Genomic DNA, 26,777 nt, shown 5'->3' on the forward strand with positions numbered 1-26,777 from the left:
ATACACATATATATATATATATATGATCCAAAAGTAGATTACAACTAAAATTTTGGAGGGTTACAGCTGTCAGAAATTTGTAGGAAGTGTAGAGGCCCTTGCTTTGAACGACTTTAGTACATCTGCAGCCCAGACTGTGCTGGTGTGATCTTGGTCTGCTCTTCTTCCACTCTCTTCCATATTTCTGTCACTGTAGTGGGTTTCTTAGCCATAACTTTGTTGCCAAGGATTCTCCAGAGATTTTCAGTTGAGTTTAGATCGGACTCTGGCCTGGCCATTTAATTACTTTATGGCTCTTATATCTTAAAGGAACTGCTTTAACTATCCTGCAGTGTGACGGGGAGGGAACATTCTCCTGCATGAAAATTGCAGACTGATGAAAGTGAAGGGGGGAAGTGACATTCAGCCAAGTATGGTGACCCATACTCATAATTTGTGCTCTGCATATAACCCATCCGAAATGCACATACACAGAGCAGCGAACACACACACAAACTGTGAACACACACCCGGAGCAGTGGGCAGCCATTTATGCTGCGGCGCCCGGGGAGCAGTTGGGGGTTCGATGCCTTGCTCAAGGGCACCTAAGTCGTGGTATTGAAGGTGGAGAGAGAACTGTTCATGCACTCCCCCCACCCACAATTCCGTCCGGCCCGAGACTAGAACTCACAACCCTTCGATTGGGAGTCCAACCCTCTAACCATTAGGCCACGACTTCCCCATAACTGTCGACTGATTGTGTGATTCTTGCAGGGATAGAACTACATGTTGCTGAAGGAGGTTCAGATAAACATTTGCATTCACTCTGGCAATGTATCTGTCTAAAAACATTTAAACCATGACACTTCCTACCTTTCACTGACTAATAAAATAAATTAAACTTAGTCTCATCACTAAAGAAAACTTTGATCCAATTTTCCTCTTTCCACACAACATACTCCTCAACAAAGTTGAACTTAGTCTTTTGATTCTTTCTGCTGATGAGAGGTTTGATCAATGTAGAGTTCATTTTGAACTTTCATGAAGATACAGAGGGTCATTAACTTTTAGAACATGCCCCTTCGTTTCGCTCTAAGACAGTAGGATATAGAATTAAATAAAATGTGAAGGACATTAACTTTAACAAGGCCAGTTTAAACTATTGACAGAATGCATGTAACCAAGCAACATAGCAGTCTATTAAAGACTTTGTTAAATTATGACAAAAGTAGTATGTCCCAAACTATGTCCACAAACATTTCATTGACCAAGATGGCGGCGCGTACACATCGCGAGGCTCACCATCTCTCCAGTTTTTGCAATTTTGCAGTATTTTTCCTGCTCATTTTGGGTCTGTTTGTACTGAATAGCTGTGCCTTAACATTGTACACCTGAAAGGAGTTTTTGGATTTTGGTGTTCACTTTTCTAAGAATTTTAATCACCAATCCTCGACTTATCCCTGAGATCTGCATAACACCCAAGGCTACGCACTCTACCCTAACGGTGTGGAAGTGCTCACATGTGGCGTCGAGATCATAAACAAAGGCGGGGGAAGCACGGAGGTCTAAGAGCTAAGCTCAAGCTAACACTGCTCCAACTCTCTTTACCCAGCATTTTCCTTCGCTAATGTGTGGTCACTGGTGAACAAAATGGATAGGTTACGACTTCGCATCACCCACAGTAAGAGACTTTGGATTGCAATGTCATTGTTTTCACAGAAATATGGCTACACAGCGCCGTGTCCAATAATGCTATTGGGCTAGCCAGATGCTAAACGCTCCAGGCAGATGACTCCAGCAAGACCAGAGGTGGTAGATTGTACATTTATGATAACAAAGCTTTGTGTACAAACACCGTCATTCTTGCGAGACACTGCTCAGCTAACCTAGAGAGTTTCTCATGGTTAAATGTAGACCTTTTTATCTGCTGCGGTAATTCACTTCCACCATTATAACCCAAATTCCATCAACATGTTTCCTAGCACACTAGAGGAGACAAAACTCTGGATCATGTTTACACAAACATTGGTGAAGCTTAATGTCAATGGATGAACAAGGAGGTGTGACTCCTGCCGAAAGCCCGCAATACTGCCTTTAGATCAGATGACACTCAAGCCTACAGCAAATCCAGGGCTAACCTCAGGAGGAGCATCAAAAAGGCCAAGAAGAGCATTCTTAAGGACTCCCTTCACCCTGACCATAGACTGTTTAACCTCCTATCTGTAAATTATGTCCATAGCCTTATCTGTATATTTATTGTACATTTGTAACATATTGTAGACACTGTATATCCTGTATTTACTGCTTATTGCACTTCTACCATACCACATTACATGTGCAATGACAATAAAGTTGAATCTTATCTATACGTTTCCAGATATAATTAAACCTGAGGCAGAATCTTATGGTACCATGTTTCATATAAGAGCTAAAACAGAGGGGAATATTTTCAGTATACATCTTCAGTTTTGCTCTGTTCTACACACTGAGATTTTGTACTTTAAATATATCATGCAAATGATGGCCAGATCACACGCCCATCAGGCACTTAAGCACAAGCACACACGCTTTCCCAAACCTACCAAGCAACATGGTACCGTGACCAATAAACATAAAATCTTTCAATATTGATTGTGACTTTCCTTACTATTAGAGCACAAAACTATGCATTTCTCTGTTTCTCTGTCGAAATGATCATGAATATCCCCCCTAATTAGACATCTGTCTACCATAAAAATATCAGACCTTATGTTTTTTTTTTACAAACAAAAGCACACAACTGACACTCAACATCTTACCATCAATAAGTGGACCAGATTCTTCCGGACCTGTTTGAACAATAATAATTTTTGTTAATTATGATTACATGTAATGGACAATGAAAATGCACATTGTTTTACAGTAGCTTACCGTCAGGTAAATCTTTCTCCTGATCAGGAATTTCCTTATTTGCTGAAGACAAAGTGTAATGTAAATCCGATTTGTACACAACCACACAGGGATTTGGTTCGTACGAAATACAATATCTTACCATTATTTGGGTTATTAGCTACTTCCAAAAGAGCTTGACCTGTTCAAACAATAATCAGACTTAATTTAATGAAACATGTTAATTACATTTTAGGTTTTAGAGTTGTGTTTTTTTTCTGTGAAATACAGAGTTGTGAAATATAATATCTTACCATTATTTGGGTTATTAGTGTCACGGCGCGGTAGACACGGTGCCGTGGAAGAAACAGGGTCTAGGTCCAAATGCAGAAAAATAACACTTTATTACACACGAGAACAAAAAGGCCAACACGGCAAAAACAAAACAGAAACAAATGACGTGACAATGCCAAAACACGAGAATCAAGAACCACAGCATAGACAAATGACGATTAATGCAACCAGACAGAGTGGTGTGTGAGACGAAACTATATACTCGTGAGCAAATTGGGAACAGCTGTGTGAGTGAGTATGTGCACAGGTGTACAGAGTGAACCAGGTGTGTAAATGAATGTGTGAGTGGGTGAAGGTGATGAGTCCGGGAGAATGGAAGTGGTGCCCTCTGTTGGTGAGAGGGAGGACCACCTAGTCCGGACTCATGACAATTAGCTACTTCCAAAAGAGCTTGACCTGTTCAAACAACATTTAGACTTAATTTAATGAAACATGTTAATTACATTTTAGGTTTCAGAGTTGTGTTTTTTTCTGTTCTTGTTCAGTTTTTCAAGCATTTGATACATGTTTTATCTGTCATAGGTCTCGTCTAGAGAGTTTAGCTCCACGTAGCATATCATCAAAATATAATAATGATTTTTGTTCGGGAGCTTTTATAAAAATAGCGAGTCTGCGGTTCTGATCATTTCAGAAAGCTATCAGCTATAACACCAGCATTAAACACTTTTTTAAATAAGACAAGCTCAAAACTCATTTTCAGTCAGCAGCGAGTGTTTGAAATAACTTGATCCAATGTGGATTATAATCACCATACAAGGCAGAAATATTTATAAGCGATGAAAAAGATATGCACGATAAACATGTTACCATAGTAAACATGGTAAAATATGACCGCTTGAAGAAATCAGACGTCAGCTTCTTATTCTCTGTCACAATCGTGTATTTATTAAGTAACTTATATTATCTGTCGCAAGCCTCGTCTCGAGAGTTTAGCTCCACGTTGCCTATCATAAAAAAATATAATAATGTTTTTGTTCGGGAGCTTTTATAAAAATAAAAGATATTATCATTCATTCTTAATGTGAGGTATAGGCTACTGTGACTGCAAATAAAGAGAAGCTCGACTTAAGCAGGCTTTTTTCATAAGCGTTAAAATAAATAGAAATAAGTGTATTTATGTGTGATTAATTTTGAGTCCTGATAAATTAAATCAATATGATCAATGTATCACTTATTAGTTTTGATGCTTTTGAATTTGAATATTTAACAAAGCATGCAAACAAACGGACGCTTTTATCATGTTTGTTTTGTGATCGCACATGTTCCAGTGGCTTATTTCTTAGTTTTCTGATAACTTCTCTTTGATGGTGAAATGATGAGGTTGCATGACGTTGTTCTGAGAGGCGTGTAAAGGGCGTGTTTTAGTGAGGTGCAGCGGTGCTTCAGGCTCCACTGAGGAAACCCTGCGCTATTCTGGCCTCGGTGCTACTGGCCCCGGGCTATGAGCCCCGCCCGGCCCGCTTTAAACCCTGGCTCGCACTGGCCCGACAGTGGAAATGCGGCTACTGGTAAGGATGTTGATTTCAGTTTTACAGGTGCTGGTCATATAATAAGAATATCATCAAAAAGTTGGTTTCACTAATTCCATTCAAAAAGTGAAACGTATATATTATATTCATAAAAATATTTATTTATTTTAATTTTGATTATTATAACTGACAACTAAGGAAAATCCCAAATTCAGTATCTCAGAAAATTAGAATATAACTTAAGACCAATACAAAGAAAGGATTTTTAGAAATCTTGGCCAACAGAAAAGTATGAACATGTAAAGTATGAGCATGTACAGCACTCAATGCTTAGTTGGGGCTTCTTTTGTCTGAATTACTGCAGCAATGCGGCGGGGCATGGAGTCGATCAGTCTGTGGCACTGCTCAGGTGTTATGAGAGCCCAGGTTTCTCTGATAGTGGCCTTCAGCTCTTCTGCATTCTTGGGTCTGGCATATCACATCTTCCTCTTCACAATACCACATAGATTTTCTTATGGGTTAAGGTCAGGTGAGTTTGCTGGCCAATTAAGGACAGGGATACCATGGTCCTTAAACCAGGTACTGTTAGCTTTGGTCCTGTGTGCAGGGGCCAAGTCCTGTTGGAAAATGAAATCTGCATCTCCATAAAGTTGGTCAGCTGCAGGAAGCATGAAGTGCTCTAAAACGTCCTGGTATACGACTGTGTTGACCTTGGATCTCAGCAACACAGTAGATCAACACCAGCAGATGACATGGCACCCCAAACCATCACTGACTGTGGAAACTTTACACTGCACCTCAAGCAACGTGGATTGTGTGCCTCTCTTCTCTTCCTCCAGACTCTGGGACCCTGATTTCCAAAGGAAATGCTAAATTTACTTTCATCAGAGAATATAACTTTGGACCACTCCACAACAGTCCAGTCCTTTTTGAAGCGAGACGCTTCTGACGCTGTCTGTTGTTCAAGCGTGGCTTGACACAAGGAATGCGAAGCTGAAACCCATGTCTTGCATACGTCTGTGTGTAGTGGTTCTTGAAGCACTGACTCCAGCTGCAGTCCACTCTTTGTGAATCTCCCCCACATTTTTGAATGGGTTTTGTTTCACAATCCTCTCCAGGGTGCGGTTATCTCTATTGCTTGTACACTTTTTTTTCTACCACATCTTTTCCTTCCCTTTGCCTCTCTATTAATGTGCTTGGACACAGAGCTCTGTGAACAGCCAGCCACTCTTGCAAATGACCTTTTGTGTCTTGCCCTCCTTGTGCAAGGTGTCAATTGTCTTTTGGACAACTGTCAAGTCAGCAGTCTTCCCCATGATTGTGTAGCCTACAGAACTAGACTGAGAGACCATTTAAAGGCTTTGCAGGTGTTTTGAGTTAATTATCTGATTAGAGTGTGGCACCAGGTGTCTTCAATATGAACCTTTTCACAATATTCTAATTTTCTGAGTTACTGAATTTGGGATTTTCCTTAGCTGGAATTAGTGAAATAAATCAACTTTTTGATGATATTCTAATTATATGACCAGCACTTGTATATTGGAAAATGGAAATTGTTATACAAAAAAATTTCCTCATATAATTGTTCTTTGTAAAATAATTTAACAGTCTTAAATAGGTGTATTCTCATTAATAGAAAAACTTTATTTTTTTTGTCCATGTCCCTTTATCCTAAAATCTCACAGTGCATTGCACTGTGGCATCAAGTTTCCATTCTTCATAGCATTTCTTGCAATTGTCATTTAGTTAATTGCTAAATAGATTGTGGTTTGGACTAAGTCGGTTGCACTTTATTTTACAGTACGTGTACTAACATGTACTCATAGTGTACCTACAGTGTATTTATCTAAGAAAGTTCTGGTAACACCAGGTAACTACATGGGGTAGGCTTAGGTTTAGGGGTAGGTTCAGGGTTAGTATCTAGTTATTACTTAGTTATTGTAATTACTATAATAAGTACATAGTATGTACATGAGGAACAGGACTGTAAAATAAAGTGCTACCACTAAGTCTGGTTTTGTAATAACTCTGAACCTTCTCCTACCAATGGAGAGAATAACAGTTACCGAGTATTTCACATCCAGCATGTAACAAATCCAATTATTTGGACAAAAAACTATTCTGTCTTTATCAGAAATGTATAATGCGAATGAAGCCACATCTCATACATTCAAACAGAACAGTCAGTTATTAATATACAGTACATCAAGAAATATAATACCTTACCATTTTCTAGAGGAATAGCTTGATGCGTAGTTGTCTGATCTGTTATAAAATAATCACGTAGTTGTCTGATCTGTTATAAAATAATCACTTTATGTAAACAAGAGTCAAAGATCAGAATAATATAAATCTATCAATCTAGAAGAATTAGTAGTTACTAAGTATTTTTTTCCCCCAAAGGATTTAGACGGTTTTGTCATTGTATCAGCTGTATGTAACACTAACCATTTCCTTTTGCAAACTTTTTGTAGCAACAGTAAACCCCAGGTCCCCCAGCTACCAGCAGAAGACCAACACATATCCCCGCTATAACACCTACAGACAGTCCTTGTGCTGTAATAGAGGAGTAGAGACATTAGATACTTGTGAAGATACACTGGAACTGACAATACTCTCAGACTATATGGCACCAATTTAGTTAGTTTTCACTATTATAGCTAGCCAAGGATTGTATCCATATGTTTACATTTATAACTGCATTCAGAAAGCTGACACTGATGATGCATTACAACTTGGATGCTTATAATCAACATGCAATCTAATTGCTGCTTTGTCTTTCTTAATATAGTTATTTAGCTGAGCTTTGCTGTTGGAATTTATAGTGTGTAGAAATACATGTTTTTATATTAGTGTATATACCTGGACATGTGTGACAGAGTTTGCTGATGTCCAGATGTGTGGTCTGGTTTGTGATGGGATTGTTGATCACACAGCTGTAGCTGTTTTTCTCCTGATATTCCACCTCCAGAGGTAGAGAGAGACTGATGCTGAGATCAGACACACTGATGCTGGACAATAAACTGTTTCCTTTGTACCAGGAGAGAGTCACATGACCCACATTCACCACTGAACACAACAGTGAACAATATGATGAAGAACATTGTGAAGAGTTACTGCTGATGACAGGAACAGGTAGACGAGCTGAAAACATGAGAGAATAAACAGGCAATATATATATATTTTTAGATAAATCAACATTTATTGGTAAATCTAAATGTTTATCTGAAAGATATTAAATCTGAACGACACCTTAATTTAGTAGTTTGACATGTATACAAATAACAAAATAATGGACATTGACTTGGTAAATCTATTAGCGGGATTTGTGAAGGTGGGGCAGTGTTCGAAAGGAACACTGCCCCTTTGCTCCGACAGCGGCTTCTTCCAGCGGCTTTGTTCTCCTTGACCCACGGCGCTTGAAGTGACTAGACGGCCCGGCATCCTGGCCTGATGGCCGTGTAATGTGTCCAATCCTTCAACCCTCCCTTCCTGGACCCACTTGGCACCAGCATGTATTCACGGTTTGAAGAGACACTTCAGTGCCATAGAAGAACCATTTTTGGTTCCACAAAGAACCATTCAGTCAAAGGTTCTTTAAAGAACCATCTCTTTCTTACCTTTTTATAATCTGAAGAGCCTTCTTTTGCCACAAAGAACCTTTTGTGAAACAGAAAGGTACTTAAGATAATGGTTCTTTATGGAACCATTTAGACAAAAAAAGAGTCTTCTATGGCATTGTGAAGCACCTTTATTTTTAAGAGTTTGTATGTTAAGAATTGCTGCTTCTTTTGTATGTTTCCATTGAGGAAGGGTAGAGGAAGGAGTCAAAATTAAAATTATGCACTTGGTATGTTGGCTTTGCCCACAATATTCCTTAGATCACTAGGGCAACCAACGTCAAGAAGTATACTTCCTTTACATATGTCAAATTTGAAATAATAAAGTAACATTTATTTCGATGCAAACTTGTGTGATAATTCCATCGAAAGTCTTGAGCTACTCACCATAGACCGTGACATTAAATTTCTTGTTTAAGTTCTCCTTAATAATATGTAATTTATATATTCCTGAAAAATTAGCTGTGATGTTCTTAATGGTAAGAGATCCAGTTGATTGGTCCACCAGCAATCTGTCTTTAAACATCCTAATTTCTGAGTTCCTAACTATGACAGTTTCTTCAGGTCCAAAGGTCCAAACTTTCATATCTTCTGCCTGTGTTTCACCAGCATGTAGAGTGGCAGAATCTCCCTCCATCACTAAAACTTTTTCTATTTCATCTGTTACAGCACCAGACACTCCTGCAAAACAAATAGAAACCGTTGTTTGGGTAGAGATTCAATAGTAAACCACAGTAAGTATATGAAATGCAAACAAGTGAAAGGACACAATCTATGTTTGGATTAGGCCACATATGAACTATGGGTTTGCTATTCTAAAAAAAACAGATTTTTGAGCCAAATGGATATTGATTGGAGCATCCAAAAGACAAAAAAATAGCAGAATAATTTTTTTAAAAATATTGGATAAGATCACACCATTATGATTAGATCATTCAGTGCAGCATCATCAGCTGCTAAATTAAAATCTTCGTTTAATGGTAGAGGAATGTTTTTTTTGTTGTTGTTGTTTTACAGTGCTGCGTATTGTAACCAATCAAACATAATTCTGTTGACTTTATGAATGCAATGACCAATCAGAGGTGTTCCGATGAGTCATCGCTGAAATGACAGTTTTGCTGTGTGTGCTCCCTGACTGAATTCTGCTATCTGCTGTACACAGCTTCTGTGATTACAATGAGTTTTTGAGAGTGCTTGTACTCTGGCTAGACTGAAGTAAATGAAAATGATCTTTGATAATGTAAATTTCTGTACCATGAAAGTGTTATAATTAGTTACTTACAAAATTTCTATTGAATTCACATTAAATACAAAGTCAGCCATATTAAAAATATTTGGTTGCACTTTATTTTACAGTGAACTTACATGCACTTGTAGTGTACTTATAGTGTACCTACCTAAGAAAGTACTGTAATGTAAGGTTACTACATGGGATAGGGTTAGGTTTAGCAGTAGGTTCACGATTATTACATTGTTATTACCTAGTAACTGTAATTACTATAATAAGTACATAGTATGTACTTGATTAACAGGATTGTAAAATAAACTGCTAACAAATATTCTATGGCATGACACTTGTACTTAAGTAAAAAGACGGGTTTTATGCATAGTTACCATTTTTAAAATGTACATTTAAACAAATTTGTATCACTTTTGTTGTAATCAATATCCACAAGTAATCCTTTCAAAGTGTACAACGTGCTTTTGTGAACTTGACTATTAGCTAGAAATTAGCAAATTAGTTGGAAATTGTCAAACCTGTTACTGTCATCACTGTTACTTTTCAGGGTAACAGGTTTTGACATTTGGGTAACAAGGAAGGCACAGATTAATTACAATACCCTTAAAACATTAGATCTCTTTGAAATGTAACTTGTTAAATCAACAATGAACTGACTTAAACTGAAACATTGACTGTTTACTATTGTGATACAAGTGCAAAACAATATAATGCCATTTAAAGTTGTAAAACTGTACAGTATAATGTAAACAAATATGTTTGATGAATGAATGTCCTGTCACTCTGGTTAGTCACAATGACGTCAATCCTGGTTTTTCCATTGTAACTTTAACTCTATTTTATTTTGGACAAATCTCCTTTTTAATATATCAAAAAAAGAGTTAATGCTGTCAGAAAATTGTTTTGTAAGATCCTTCTTGTTAAATTGAGGACGATTGAAGGACTCTGTTTATAAAGCGAATTGCATGGGGTAAAACAGATCTTTAAACAAAGTAAAAACGAGTTTCTATGATGGTTAGGATGTTGCGGTCAGAAAACCAATGAACTGCATAAAAAAACAATAACAATAATAATAGTAATAAACTTTAGCGTAAGTTACACCCTAAAGATTGTAGTAACAGAACGTAGCCTTTTATCTGTTGCGCCACACGTCTGCAGATTTCGACAAGTTAGGCTACTGTTAGATCACTTCCACTACAAAACATCACTGATAGAGTTCGGTAAAACTGGCAAGATATTCACATATTCGACTTTTCCGGATCAATAACTCGCGAGCAAAACGTTTTTAGTACACAAAATAGGCCTCTTTTCACTCGTAGTGACGTAGTAAACGAGCTACAAGCTAGTATGCCTGAAAACAAGCGTTCCTCCGCTCTGTCGTCTGAGAGACAGAACCTGATTTTACCAAGTGAGACATGTTCCTGGGATAACATCTTTGTTGTCCCTGGTACAACATTGAGATTTGAAGAACCAGTTTATAGATTTTGTGAAGTTTATGCTTAAAATCACTGTTTGGTGCTTGTACATCAGTGTCATTCATCTATCATTTCCTCTGACTTTAGGGATTACTCATGGTTAAGGTTAGGTTTAGGTGTATGATATGGTCAAGAATACATTTTTGGAGTAAAATGTTGTTCCAGGGTCAATAAAATATGTTGACCCAGAAACACATCTAATTCAGCAAAATCAGGACGTGCCGTCTGAGAGACATATTCGAAGGGACCGTCTGCAAAGTGCGAAACGCGAAAAAAAGGCTACTAATAAAATACTCAATAACTTCACAGTAACACACTGTAGTGTAACCAAATTCAGTTCACACATCACTGCTCTCCTGCTGGTTATACTAAAACTTTCATTTTGAAAGTAATTGCTTTTGCTCATTTTTAATGATATTTTATTATAAAAAATAGTTAATAACAACAGGGGAGCAGTGATGTGTGAACTGAATTTGGTGAATGTACAGTGTGTTACAGTAAAGTTATTAACTATTTTTCATAATAGAAAATCATAAAAAAATGTGCAAAAGCAATTACTTGCAAAATGAAAATTGGAGTATAACCAACAGGAGAGCAGTGATGTGTGAACTGAATTTGGTGAAAGTACAGTGTGTTACAGTAAAGTTATTAACTATTTTTCATAATAAAAAATCATACAAATGTGCAAAAGCAATTACTTGCAAAATGAAAATTGTAGTATTACCAATAGGAGAGCAGTGATGTGTGAACTGAATTTGGTGAAAGTACAGTTGTTACTGTGAAGTAATTGAGTATTTTATTAGTAGACTTTTTTCGCGTTTCGCACTTTGTAGACGGTCCCTTCGGACTTGTCTCTCAGACGTCAGAGCATTGAGATCAATGTATTTTGTACAGAGCGGAGGAACGCTTGCTTTCAAGCAAACTCGCTTGTAGCTAGTTTACTACATCACTACGAGTGAAAAGATGCCTAATTTGTGTGCTAAAAACGTTTTGCTAGTAAGTAATTGATCCGGAAATGTCGAATATGTGAATATCTTGGCAGTTTTACCGAAATATAGAAGTTTGCTTTTTGTCATTTAGTACCCCCCTCACATTAAGACAATATTTTTAAAGGAATTTGCGCAGAAATCGAAACCGAAAGTGTATCAACCACTTACCATGTATGTAGAGTAATGAAATGCAAAATGAAACAATTAATATCCTCATGTCGATTTGTTTTAAAAAATGGTTGAATAAAATCTGAGTGAAAAAAACTGTGCTAAACTGACAGAAATCTGCACAGTTTGAAAATGACTTTAAAAGATAGGTAACGCCTATAGAGAGAAACTCATACCGACTGAGATCAACTACTCTTGATAATTTCTGTACAAATCGCGTTTCAAAGAAAAACAAAACAAAACAAAACAAAAACAATGCGTGAAGACCGCAAGTACACCCGGCTGCAGCGTGCAGATCGAGGCGGGGCTACACCTGGGGCGGGGTTGCACGTGCAGCCCCGCCCCATACCTACTCTGATTGGTTCAATCGTCTTTCATAGACTTACATGATAGGAAATGTGCGCGTAGTTGGTGTAGGACGGAGAATGCTGTTTAAAAAGCTAAAAACGCTTTACAGTTTTACAAAGCCTTTACTATAATGCAGTTTTTTATTGTTAACCTTACTCATTATGTCTGATTTATTGAATCAAGAGATGTTAGCTGCTGCAAGTTTACTCTTCTTGACCAGATTAATTCACAAATGAATAATTGGGACATTTTAAAGCACGCTTAAAGGGGGGTGAAATGCTCGTTTTCACTCAATATCCTGTTAATCTTGAGTACCTATAGAGTAGTACTGCATCCTTCATAACTCCAAAAAGTCTTTAGTTTTATTATATTCATAAGAGAAAGATAGTCTGTACTGATTTTTCCTGGAAAAATACGAGCGGCTGGAGGCGTGACGTGTGGGCGGAGCTAAAGAATCACGAGCGCCACTAGGCTTTTGCGTTGAGAGCGTTTGGAAGCTGTGACATTATCGTGAGGACAAAACCAACCAAAACAAACCATGGCTAACAGTCAGATTCAGCCGTTTATTTATGATCCAGAATCAGATCCCGAGGCTGAAACTGAACGAGAGCAGCAGCAGCAACGAGCGGGGCTCGAACCCAGGTCTCCGATGGGAGGCGGACGCACTAACAAGGAGGCAGAGATATTTGAAGCAGTTTCACTCACCGCCTGCGGTTCCAACACACGATCGTGACCCTTTTTCGTTGGGATTGCATCATCCTTAAGAAATAAACAATGTGCAAATCCGGAGTCAAACTGGGCCTTGTTTGTAAAACAAGCATCTTCGAAATGCAGGGAACAAACAAAAACACTTGCACAACTCCGTTGATGCTCTGTAAAAATAAACTCCATCCACTGGTCCCTTAATGCTGTTTTTTTTTTTTGGTAATCTGTGCAGGGTTGTCTTGCCCTGGCAACCAAAAACACACTTCTTTTGTGACATTTCGCGACGCTCTCGCTCTGATCAGTGATTGTCTGTGCACAGCCTCTCTCTGCTCTGCTATACGGGAGCGCGCTCTTCCGGCAGAAGTGCCTCAGGACCTATATAAGGAAATTCCGCTCCATCTAACGTCACACAGAGCCATACTCGAAAAAAACTTTCCGAAACTTGTGACACACCGGAAGGAGTATTTTTGGAACAGCAATACTCCTTCAAACGTACAACTTAATTTTTGAAACTTTGTCCATGTTTAGCATGGGAATCCAACTCTTTAACAGTGTAAAAAACTCAGTATGCATGAAATAGCATTTCACCCCCCCCCCCCCCCCCCCCTTTAACGTGAAAGTACGTGGCTTTATGCATTAAAACAGTGTTTTAAAAAGACCAAACTCAGTAAACAAATATTAATAAAGCATTCTATTCACAGACAAGCAGATATGAGCACAGCATACGAACACAAAGCGTTTAATTTCCACCCATAACCTGCTTGTGTGTAAATAAAATGTGTTATTAAAAATGTTTAATGAGTTTGCATATGTCCTTTCATAATCATCACTGGCCGATAGAAATAAAAGTTTATCGATTTTTTCACTTTCAAATAACGAGGAGCAGCATATTTTCCTGAAATAAAGGGGAGAAAAAGTGTGTTTTGCAATGTTTGAAAGTATAAAGTTTATTTGCACGTATAACATTCGAAATACAACTTTACAAATCCATTTAAAAAAAGAAAACAAAATACTGTGCGGGAGAGAGTGAGAAGACCATAAGGTCTTATAAAACCACCTCCCCGAAATCTCATTAAATGAACGTAAAATTACATGATCAAGCAAGACAATACAATCAATACATCAAACATTTTAATAAACAAATTAACAAGATAAACTTATTTATATGTTAACATTATTTTCAGCTCTCTTTTGAAAGAATTTAGAGTGGTTTTAGTCTTTAAAGCAGGGTCTAAATGATTCCAGAGGGAAGGCCCTCTGTATTTCAGTGTAGATTGATTGGCTGTAGTTCTACAAAAAGGAAGATAAAAATCTTTGCAGCGCCTTGTGGAGTAGGCATGAACATCCGAAGAATACATGAAAAAGTTATTAAAAGCTCTGGGCATAATATTTGTCATATACTCATACTTGTACATAAAGGTATTTATGCAATAGATGTTAACATTGAATATTGTCAGAATGTTATATTTTATGAAAAGCGGAGCAGATGATGACAATCTATTTGAATTACTCATAATTCTTAAGAATTTATTTTGTATTAATAAAATCTTATTTAGATATGTTTGACATGTTGCACCCCAAACAATATTACAGTACAGAATGTGGGGATAGATCAAACTGTAATATAATGTTTTCATACATGAAATATCAATTAAAGAACGAACTCTACTCAGTATACCAACAGATTTCATTATTTTTCTGCAAACATGCTGAATATGATATTTCCAGGTTAGTTTTTGGTCGACAATGACAGCTAAAAATTGTATTTGGTTCACTTGGCCAATTTTTAAACCATCAATTGATACCTCTATGTCCTAACAATCTCCTTTGTTTTTTTGTGCTAAAAATCATAAAGTTAGTTTTTTGTATATTAAGAGAGAGTTGATTAATTTTAAACCATTTAGAAATATTTTGTAATTCTTCATTTACTACTCTTATCAATGTGTCAATGTTAGAATGAGATAATAGAAGACACGTCTGCAAACATGAGTGGCATAACATTTTTACAAACAACTCTTAAATCATTGATATAAACAGAGGTGGGTAGTAACGAGTTACATTTACTTCGTTACATTTACTTGAGTAATTTTTCGGGGTAACTAATACTTTTCGGAGTATATTTAAAGATGGGTACTTTATACTCTTACTTGAGTACATTTTTTGGGAAAAATCTGTACTTTTACTTCGTTACTGTGGGCGACGCCCCTCTCGTTACTTTATCTTAATGCAATAAATGCTTCAGTTTATTCCAAACGCGCCGTCTACTTTTCTCTGGGCAATGAGCGATGCCCATTCGCGAATGATTCATTCTTTTGAGTCAACTCTGTTCAAAGGCTTGATCAAACCAATTGGCAAACGAGTGAATTGGTTCATGAATCAGTTTGATTGAGTCGTTCAGTTCCATGCTGCACGCGCTGAGCGTCTGAAGCGGTTCGCTCAGAGTTGTAACGTTTAAGAATATTAGCAGCGTTGAAAACGGGGCTATGGAACTGCACTGAATTGAAAGCTAATCTGCAAAGGCTATTATTTGCTTGCGATGGAGATCCTTATTAGATGAACGCGTGTGCTGTCTACTGTTTAACAGGTAATAACTTGGGCTACATTCGATTACAGTACACGATACCACTGTGACATTAGTTTGTTGTACGTGTGTGGCTTATAACAGGTTGAATGCAGCTTCCAAAAGACAAAGAATAGCCGATTAAGATTTTATTAATTTTAATACAATCACACCAGTGCGAGTACGTTCAGCAAGTCATATCATCAGCTGCTAAATTCAGATCTGTGATCGCTTGCTGGCGCTGAGCCAGAGACAGACGCGTTTTTACAGCGCTGCGCATTAACCAATCACACACGGTTCTGTTCCGATGAGTCATCGCTGAAATGCCGGTGCTTCCTTCACTCGCTCACTTACTGAATACCTCTTTCTGCCGAATTCTCTCGTCAGAAACAACAAAGTGCAGATGTGTGTACGAATCTATAATTAAGATATTGATTTCACAGTGTTAACAGTTTCAGTGATTTTAATGGTAGTTTCTGAGAGTGAATGAAATCTAGACTGTCAGTGAAAATTATGTTTAATAATGTAAATGTTATTTGTTATTTCTTTCTGAACAATGAAAGATTAGTAGCAATATTTATATCACATTAACTTTCAATGTTAAATTCACATTTAAAATAAAGTCAGTCGTATTAAAAATATGTTATGGCATGACACCTATATTTGTTACTTAAATAAACAGACAGGGTTTTATAATAAATTACATAAATTGGATTAAAGGCTGATGAAATATATACATTTATACACACACACATACATTACATACATTTTTTGTCGATATATCTATATAAAAAAAGGCTCCGTATATATGACCCAAAGTAACTAGTAACTAACTACTTGAGTAGATTTTTTATCCGATACTCTTTTACTCTTACTCAAGTAACTATTCAAGACTAGCACTTTTACTTTTACTTGAGTAAATATTTCTAGAATTACTTTTACTTTTACTTGAGTAAAGTTTTTGGGTACTCTACCCACCTCTGGATATAAATTAGAAATAATAGAGGTCCCAAAATGGACCCCTGCGGTACCCCACATAAAAGTTTTCCCCTACTTGAGCTCAGATTGTTGACATAAACAAATTGCTCTCTCTCTTCCAAATAATTTTGTACCCAAGTTAAGTCTATATGTTTAATGCCATAGTTCTCTAATTTTGCTAAAAGAATATTGTGATTTACTGTGTCAAATGCTTTAGACAAGTCTAGAAATATACCAATAGTATTATTTTTCTCATGCAGATTTTTTGTAATTATGTCGACATACTGTAAAAGAGCCATTTCTGTAGACATGTTCTCTCTGAAGCCATACTGGTGATCGTATAAGATCAAATTTTCTGTCAAGTGTTTTAATAACCTTTTATACACTAATTTTTCAAGTATTTTAGAAAAGAAAGGTAAAACTGAAATAGGTCGATAATTGTTAAATAAATGTGAATTCCCAGACTTAAACAATGGAATTACTTTAGCTAATTTGAGATCTCTTGGTACAACGCCTGTTTTGAGTGATAAAGAGAGAACATATGTTACAGGCTCAATAATAGAGGAAGCTACTTTCTTTATGAGACTAGCTCCAATTTCATCATGTCCTGGAGCTGTGTCCTTCATCTTTAATATGATTTCAAGCACTTCATTTGGAGTTGGAGGATCAAATTCATTTAAGCGAGGCAAATAAAAAAATTGTGAAGTAAATTTTCCTGTATTCACAATGTTTTATTGCCAGTGAAGGACCAACATTCACAAATAAATCATTGAAACCGTTTGCTATATCGATGGGGTTTTGATCATTCTTGATACCATCGGATAACTGAACTGGAATTCCTCGATTTGTTTGTTTTTTATTTAATAATTCATTTATAACATTCCAAGTTTTTTTTTTTTACATGAATTTCCCAACTTTTCAGAAAAATATTTTGTCTTGGCATCTTTTAGAACTTTGCTGAATTTGTTTTTATATTTTTTATAATACGCAATATTTAACTGTGTGGGGCTAATGAGAGATTTTTTTATATAACTTATTTTTAGTAATGGAAGATTTTCTTAATGCAGGTGTAAACCATGGCTTAGAAATATTCCTGTTTTTACTTCTGCTTTGTACCAATGGAAAACATTTTTTAAACAAAGATGAAAATATATTCATAAATGTCTGATAAGCTGTTTGGCATCCTGATGTCCGAAGACATGATTCCATGATATCTCAGCCAGTGACCTTTTAAAAGACTCAACAGATTTAGAAGTAAGTCTACGATGTTTCATACTATAGGTTAGCTTTTTTTGCTGAGAATTTGTAAAAAACAGAAATACAGGAAGATGGTCTGAAATATCAGTAAGCATTACCACTGATGTGATTGAATTTACAAAATGATTAGTTAGTATATTGTCAATGAACATGTTATCCTTGTTGGTTTATCAATAAGTGGATAGAAATAATAAGAATAAATTGTATTTAAGAACTCAATAGAGGAATTTGATTCATGTTTCAAAAGATCAATGTTGAAATATCCAAGAAGAATGCAAGTCCTATTCTTAACACTTATAATCTCCAGCATAGAGGACAAAGCCTCATTAAAAATGTCAATATCATTATCAGGTGGTCGATAAATGCAACCAATAATTACAGTTTGACCCCCAAAACACCCACATTTTGGAATTTCTATAAAAACTGCTTCTACATCAGTTTCAGAAAAATGAATACTCAGATCTTTCCTTTCAAAGAATTCAAAATCGTAATGAATAAAAAGAGAAACTCCACCACCTTTTCTATTAGTTCTACAAAAATATACTGCGTTATATTGAGGTAAGGAGTAAAATTGCCTGATGTCCTCATTCAGCCACGTTTCAGTCAGAGCAAGCACAGAAAACTAATGTTCTAAGGTTGATAGAAACTGTATGAATAAGTCAAAATTCTCAGGTAGACTACAGGTATTCAAATGAAAAGCGGAAAACATGTCCTGATTATAATTTAATTTACTTTTAAACAGTGCATTAAATTCAACTTCATTATAATAATGACATGTATCACTCAACCTTAAATTTAAACTATTTTTATCTGGATCAACGAGGTCATTATATGATCTATCCTCATTAATATCATCTGGATTAAAGACCAATTACCTGCAGAGAAACTGTGTGAAAATTACGTAAAGAGTTAAAAACCAAACAAAAGGCAACAGTTAAATACCTTTACATGTAAGGCATTTTAACTGGAACGAGGAGGATGTACAATCAGTTGGTCATACTTTAGGAAGGCGATGTTCCCCTTTTTCCTCTCTTCTCTAAGTTTTGGAAGCAGTTCCTTTCGCTTCATGCGGACCTTATCAGAGTAATCCTCATTAATATAGATATTTGTGCCTTTTAAGGTCTTTGCTCTCTTCAGTATTTCTTGTTTGTCTTTGTACCGTAGAAGTTCAATCAGAATAGATCTTGGTCATCCAACAGAGTCATATTTCCCAATTCGAAGTCCTCTTTCAAATTTAATATGCTTTGGTTCTATTTTAAGATGCTCCAGAAAAAAGTTTCTTTACTTTTGCTTCGGCTTCAATCCATGTTTCAGACTTAACATCAGGAACTCCATCGATCACAATGTTCTTTTTTCTTGATATGTTATCCATGTAATCCAGTTTACCCGTTAAGTTGTTTAAAGAAGCTTGGTATTCACTAAAACTTTCTGCAATGGCCTGATGGTTTTCTGCCATCTTGCTTGATTTAGTTTTATCTCATCTACTTCAGCCTGAGAAGACTTATTTTTAGATCCTGAGTGTCTTTAATCACACTTTGGACATCTTTGAAAAGGTTGTCCATGCGAACACACATAGAGTCCACAATCACTTGAACACCTCACCTCACCTCTTCTTGGCATTTTGATGTTTTCAGAGCCTGTGCTGAATTTTAGTAAATTCCTCTTCCTGTAAATTCCCCGCCAGAAAGATGTCCTCAGGTAAATATATATATGATATATTGTAGCGCACAGCGCAATAGTTGTTTGTTATACATTTGATTTTCAGTGTGAAAGTTGATCAACGCAGCACGCTTAGCATTAGCGGCGGTTCTGGCCAAAATGTAGTAAATAATGTAGTAAAGAAAATTAAAAGTTTCATAAAAATTGAATTGGCAGACACATTAGACTATTGCAGTGTCATTTATCAACTGCATGGCGGATAATTATATGTAACAATAATTGTCTTGTCATGCTATATAAATTAAAACAGTGATGATACACCTCTTTCATTTTCCTTTCTCATACTCTGATGATATGAAATAATCACATTTTCTAAGAATAATTTAATTCATAATTCATTCTTTTATCTGAAGACCTGATCGTCTTACTGTGGATAATCAACCCAATTAATTTACTATATTCGTATGTTAGCCTAAAGATCAGCTTAATTTAACAACACAATCATTTCAGGGACAAGGCGAGTTACAGGCTAATGTTTTTTTTTTCTTCTTCTTTTGTGTATTATGAAGGCTTTATAAAACTGTACAGCGTTTTTAGCTTTTTAAACAGCATTCTCCGTCCTACACCAACTACGCACACATTTCCTATCATATAAGTCTATGAAAGACGATTGAACCAATCAGAGTAGGTATGGGGCAGGGCTGCACGTGCAACCCCGCCCCAGGTGTAGCCCCGCCTCGATCTGCACGCTGCAGCCGGGTGCTTATCGAAGACCGGGGTCAACTTCCTTATTCAGAGATCAGTAGTATCCAGCTGCAGACCCGCGCAATCACAGATATAACCACAATCACAGAAACGGAAGTGATGGACAGAGCTTATGTTCTTAACAGAATAACGCAACCTTACGGTTTTTAAGGGGTAATTTGCTTTTATTACACAAGATACGTCATACTTTACATGTGCTGGTCATATAATTAGCATATCATCAAAAAGTTTATTTCACTAATTCCATTAAAAAGTTAAACGTGTATATTATATTCATTCATTACACACAAACTGATATATTTCAAATGTTTTTATTTTTTATTTTGATGATTATAACTGACAACTAAGGAAAATCCCAAATTCAGTAACTCAGAAAATTAGAATATTGTGAAAAGGTTCAATATTGAAGACACCTGGTGCCACACTCTAATCAGATAATTAACTCAAAACACCTGCAAATGGCTTTAAATGGTCTCTCAGTCTAGTTCTGTAGACTACACAATCATGGGGAAGACTGCTGACTTGACAGTTATCCAAAAGACGACCATTGACACCTTGCACAAGGAGGGCAAGACACAAAAGGTCATTGCTAAAGAGGCTGGTTGTTCACAGAGCTCTGGGTCCAAGCACATTAATAGAGAGGCGAAGGGAAGGAAAAGATGTGGTAGACAAAAAAGTGTACAAGCAATAGAGATAACCGCACCCTGGAGAGGATTGTGAAACAAAACCCATTCAAAAATGTGGGGGAGATTCACAAAGAGTGGACTGCAGCTGGAGTCAGTGCTTCAAGAACCACTACACACAGACGTATGCAAGACATGTGTTTCAGCTTCGCATTCCTTGTGTCAAGCCACTCTTGAACAACAGCAGCATCAGAATCGTCTCGCTTCAAAAAGGACTGGACTGCTGCTGAGTGGTCCAAAGTTATGTTCTCTGATGAAAGTAAATTTAGCATTTCCTTTGGAAATCAGGGTCCCAGAGTCTGGAGGAAGAGAGGAGAGGCACACAATCCACGTTGCTTGAGGTCGAGTGTAATGTTTCCACAGTCAGTGATGGTTTGGGTGCCATGTCATCTGCTGGTGTTGGTCCACTGTGTTTTCTGAGGACCAATGTCAACACAGCAGTATACCAGGAAGTTTTAGAGCACTTCATGCTTCCTGCTGTTGACCAACTTTATGGAGATGCAGATTTTCACGACTTGGCCCCTGCACACAGTGCCAAAGATAACAGTATCTGGTCTAAGGACCACTTAATTGGCCAGCAAACTCGCCTGACCTTAACCCAATAGACAATCTCTGGGGTATTGTGAAGAGGAAGATGCAATATGCCAGACCCAAGAATGCAGAAGAGCTGAAGGCCACTATCAGAGCAACCTGGGCTCTCATAACACCTGAGCAGTGCCACAGACTGATCGACTCCATGCCATGCCGCATTGCTGCAGTAATTCAGGCAAAATAAGCCCCAACTAAGTATTGAGTGCTATACATGCTCACACTTTACATGTTCATACTTTTCGGTTGGCCAAGATTTCTAAAAATCCTTTCGTTGTATTGGTCTTTTATTATAATTTTGATTATTGGGTGAACTAACCCTTTAAGACACATGGTCTAAAATGCATAGCAAGGCATTCAGGTGTTTTAAAGAATAAACTTAACTAGCTTATGTGCACATGTAGTAGCACAAACAACTATACAGTGTGCTCTATGGGCTCTATGTGTTACATTTTGAAATAATACTTGACAGCGTTTGAAAGGAGTGAATAATTTCACTCCTTTCAAATGCATAACCTTTTAAAATGCACTCCATTCTAAAGAGTGCATGAACGCAGGTGGATAACACATTAGAAATCATCATCTTCGTCAAGCATCTGCTGTATTCTTCTCCAATAAAAATGTCTTTGTACATTTTTTGTTTTCTACTGTAAAACAACGGCCTGGGCCAGTGTTGCCACATTGTGGAAAAACTGATTAGTGCAAAAACAAGTCAATGTGTATGTGCGAGCTGCTGTTGCAAAAATCAAGTGGTGCACATACTATTCTGATGACCAAATTCACATCAAGTGCAATGTACACTGACCCTCTTGTACATGTAAAAAGTGAGTTTACTTTGGTCTTAAGAGGATTTCATGTAAGTTCAAAATGCTTGACAAAGCACTATGCTGTATATGATCAACATGATCCAACAAGCCTGAACTAGTTTCTTTTTTTACCTCTTCATCTCTCTCTGTCTTTGGGAACTTGAACATTGTGTCATTTATCAGTAAAGCTCAGTATCCTGGGCTTCAAACCTTGATTTGCCCAGAGGACACAGCAACACCCTCTGTCTCCCACAACTCCCACCAAACCGGTTTGATTATTTGTGTAAAAAGTTTGGAAAGTTGTGGGTTGTGAAAATGATATGATTTAGCACCTTCATATTATGCGTGCCATTGTAAAGACTGTAAGTCTTTCCTTCACAGCCTCGATTTCAATGGTGTTAAATTCACCATGGTGTTTAGTCTCATTAAGGTCTATCACAGGGGTTTTCAAAATGGGATCTGCAAGGGAAAGAAGTTCAGAGAAAATATAAATACAATATAAAACTAAATAAACCATAAAAATATATTTAAAATAAATTAAACATAATAGCATAGTATTATAATGACAAAAAATATAGCAATAGAAGCAAATGAATTATATGTATAAATTGGGTCTTTATAAATTAAAATATAAATAATAAATTGCATGTTAGGATTTTTACGATTATCATATTTAGGGGATTGCAAACCCCAGTTCTGTTTGTCTCTCCTCGCTTATCCTCATCATTCTACATGACACGACTTGTCCTCACTGTCACAATCAGGTAACCTGAATGCTAAAAACCATAGAGCGACCTCACTATCATGCAGCCTTCAACACTATCAAGCTCCACCCTTAATCACATGAATCTCTCCAAGTATTTTCACTAGACTGCACGATTTTAAACAATCTGATAAATATGCAATGAAGCATTTCAAGTTACTCCCTAGGATGAATAGCTTTAGGTAAAAGCATCAATAAATGAACATATGCCATGCAACTTACTAGTTTCTAAATCTCCCTCCTGAACAGATCCGTTCCCACCCGCTGAAAACAAAACACTAATATTAATCTGTTGTAAATGCATTTTTGCACAGTTGTGCTACTGTATTTTCTAGAAATGTCTCACACTATGTCAACATTGCATTGCTCAGAGAAAAAAGAGAGTCTGGAATAATTATGATTAATTAGGAATTTTTCCTTTTTCTTTTTAGGTATTATCTGCTCACCAAGGCTGCATTTATGTGATACAATAAAGAAAAAACATAAGTAGTTATACTGTGAACAATTTAAACAGATCAAACAGTCATTCAAACAGTATATATACAAATTAAAAATAAAGTGAGCTCGGCGTAAACAACAGGCAGCTCTCTTTACCACAGACTTTTAAGAAGGAATGGATGTTTGTTTCAAGTGATAGGACAAGTGAATTTATATTATCTTGCTGTATGTGTGTCGGTTTCTTTACGTTTTCTGACTTAAAGCCACCAAAAAGCCATTTTAAAGTGGTTAAGCAAATAATAACAATCGGCAAGGATTCCCAGACCAATACAATTAGTGCCTCCTCTATTTTAAAACTGACAAGCCGCCACTGCACCTGAGATTGATATATATAAACCAGATCAATCCAGTTTTCTGTTCAGACTCACCTTCTTCTTTGGTTTTAGGTAACAGGGAACATTCTCAGAGTTATAAAATTTGTAAACAGTTATTTTTCCAGTAACGCTAATAGAATATTCCTTCAATGTTTTCTCTTATGATCTCTTAAACAAGTAAAAGAAACATATTTTAAACATTTAACAAGCTGGATGTTTTAAAAGTCCAGAGAACATTCAGAAATAACTGCTTGCTAGTTTCATGGTTCAGAGAGCATTCAAAATGTTTGCTAAATTACAGTATAAGTGGAAAGAAAATAGTTAAAATCTTGACATTTGCCAAGTATGGTAACCCATATTCAGAACTGGTTCTCTGCATTTAACCCATCCAAGTGCACAAACACAGCAGTGAGAAGTGAACACACCGTGAACACACACCCGGAGCAGTGGGCAGCTATATATCCGGTGCCCGGGGAGCAACTGGGGGTTCAGTGCCTTACTCTGTGTTTTGCACAATAAAACTCATGTTTTTCTGCTGTAAATTTAGAGGGTACAATAACCTTGATTAGCTTTTTGTTTAGATGTACTTTGGTGAAAGAAAATAACACAGAAAACTGCAACCACAGCCAGAGCAATAAAGCAACCCAGCACTATATAATATGTGGACAAATCTGATGCTGTAATGGAAAGAGAAATATCTATCATTTACCAAACTGAATCAGTAAGAGGCCGTTCACACAGAACATGTTTTTCCATTCAGAGTTCAGATGTGCTACTTTTCCATTGTTTTTCTGTGTAAACATGCACTAGATGGAGATGTAAGGCTGTAGAGCTTGTGGCTGTTGTCATGTCTGTCTAAAAATAATCTCAACATTTACACACATTCCACTCAGTCATGTCATACCAAAACTGTAGATCAATCAGAAAAAACTAAGTCGGGGAAGGGTTGCGAGTGTTTGTGTACATTATCAAGTTAGTGTTGTAACTTTCTTGTTTTACAGCAACATGTCAGATGAGATTCTGCGCTGTGATTTAAAAAAAAAAAACATTAAGAGCCACATCTGACATTTATAGGTGCACAGACATGTTATGTGTAAATGGCCCCTAAGAGATTGCTGTTCAGGTACATGAGCATGACAGAGATCAGTCAAAAAAATAAATACAAAGAGCTGCCGACCTGGACATGGCTGACAGAGTTTGCTGATGTCCAGATGTGTGGTCTGGTTTCTGATGGGATTGTTGATCACACAGCTGTAGCTGTTTTTCTCCTGATATTCCACCTCCAGAGGTAGAGAGAGACTGATGCTGAGATCAGACACACTGATGCTGGACAATAAACTGTTTCCTTTGTACCAGGAGAGAGTCACATGACCCACATTCACCGCTGAACACAACAATGAACAAGATTATGAAGAACATTGGGAAGAGTTGCTGATGATGACAGGATCAGACAGATGAGCTGTTCTTTTCATATTCAGTTAAGAAAGCAAATTCGCAAAATCGAAAAGGGACTTGTTCTTTGTTAGTTTACAAATACAATATTTAAAAAACAAACAGTGAGTGATTTTTGTATTTTTGTCACGGTCGGTAAACCGTGATCTCGGGGTGTTTGCACTTTGTGGTGAAATCTGTATGTTTCGCGTCTGCACTGATTACCTTGTGGGCGTCTCCATTAATTGTCATCAGCAACAGCTGCCACTCATTACTCATCCACTATATATTGGCTTGTCTCACGTCTTGTGTTTGTGAGATCATTGTTTCATGTTCGATGTGGTTACCCTGTTCGTTGGCTTAAGTGTTGTCTGCATTGGATGTCTGTGTTTTCCCCAGAACCTCATCCACTCTCCGCACGTCCACTCAGCCACGTACACTTACCTTCGGCTCAATTCCCCACAGTTCCTGTGCCATCCTCTCCTGCTGCCTACTCACCGTCATCATCCAGATTCCTCACCACCACCACAGAGTGTCGTCTTCTCAGCCTCTTTGTTTATTTGTGTCTTTTTATTTCTCTCAGCTCATTAAATCTGTTAACTAGCATCTGCTTCCAGACTTTCCTTAATCCACCGTCACATAACGATCTCACCACCATGGAAGCAGCGAGCACCAACACCCTCACGGATTTTATGCACCACAGTGGCCAACGCATGGATCAGCAGCAGGAGAGCATCTCTAACACCGGATGCACTATCGGAACGTTGGTGGCACAGGTCTCCGAGCTCACCCAGCGGATCCATCAGCTCAAATCTCCCACTGCGCCCATCTCACCGCCTGCACCGTCCGTCCCCCGGGAGATTCCCCAGGACCAACAGTCGCGACTTCTGGCACTGGAGAATTATGCGGGTGAGCCAGCGTTTTGCAGAACTTTCTTAATTAAGTGTTCAATGCATTTTGCCCTACAGCCCCGCACCTTCGCTACTGAGGATTCAAGAGTAGCATTCACGCTCACATTGCTATCCGGCAAGGCTGCCTAATGGGGGACGGTGGTGTGGGAGAACCAACATCCGTGTTGTGCCTCGTTCCACGCCCTCTCTGAGGAGATGAGGAGAGTATTCCTGCCCTTCGTGTGTCTCTCCCCATCCATGTCACCTCACTCAACGGCCAGGAACAGCCTCACGTCACCCACCATACTGAACCCATCACTCTGCTCACGTCTGGAAACCATCAAGAAACCATATCCTTTTTTCTCATGGA

The 26,777-nt window shown here is 37.4% G+C and overlaps 1 protein-coding gene across 2 annotated transcripts in view; it reads right to left on the reverse strand.

The window, feature by feature from the left end:
- Window positions 1-26,777, reverse strand: part of zgc:171601 (SLAM family member 5) — a 51,209-nt gene that overhangs the window by 6,633 nt on the left and 17,799 nt on the right. Inside the window, exons 1-9 of one of the 2 annotated variants that reach the window (XM_052590751.1) lie at window positions 12,163-12,448; window positions 8,678-8,971; window positions 7,533-7,814; window positions 7,119-7,226; window positions 6,897-6,935; window positions 3,162-3,221; window positions 3,011-3,049; window positions 2,890-2,931; window positions 2,778-2,807 (exon numbers count right to left, since the gene is read on the reverse strand). In XM_052590751.1, the coding sequence (XP_052446711.1) occupies window positions 2,778-2,807; window positions 2,890-2,931; window positions 3,011-3,049; window positions 3,162-3,221; window positions 6,897-6,935; window positions 7,119-7,226; window positions 7,533-7,814; window positions 8,678-8,971; window positions 12,163-12,211 (943 nt within the window). In that variant the 5' untranslated portion in view covers window positions 12,212-12,448. Of the gene's footprint in view, window positions 1-2,777; window positions 2,808-2,889; window positions 2,932-3,010; window positions 3,050-3,161; window positions 3,222-6,896; window positions 6,936-7,118; window positions 7,227-7,532; window positions 7,815-8,677; window positions 8,972-12,162; window positions 12,449-26,777 lie in introns of those variants that run through there. The other variant, XM_052590750.1, reaches the window with a different exon arrangement.

This window comes from Carassius gibelio, chromosome B22 (assembly GCF_023724105.1).
Source record: "Carassius gibelio isolate Cgi1373 ecotype wild population from Czech Republic chromosome B22, carGib1.2-hapl.c, whole genome shotgun sequence".
NCBI classification, from domain to species: Eukaryota; Metazoa; Chordata; class Actinopteri; order Cypriniformes; family Cyprinidae; genus Carassius; species Carassius gibelio.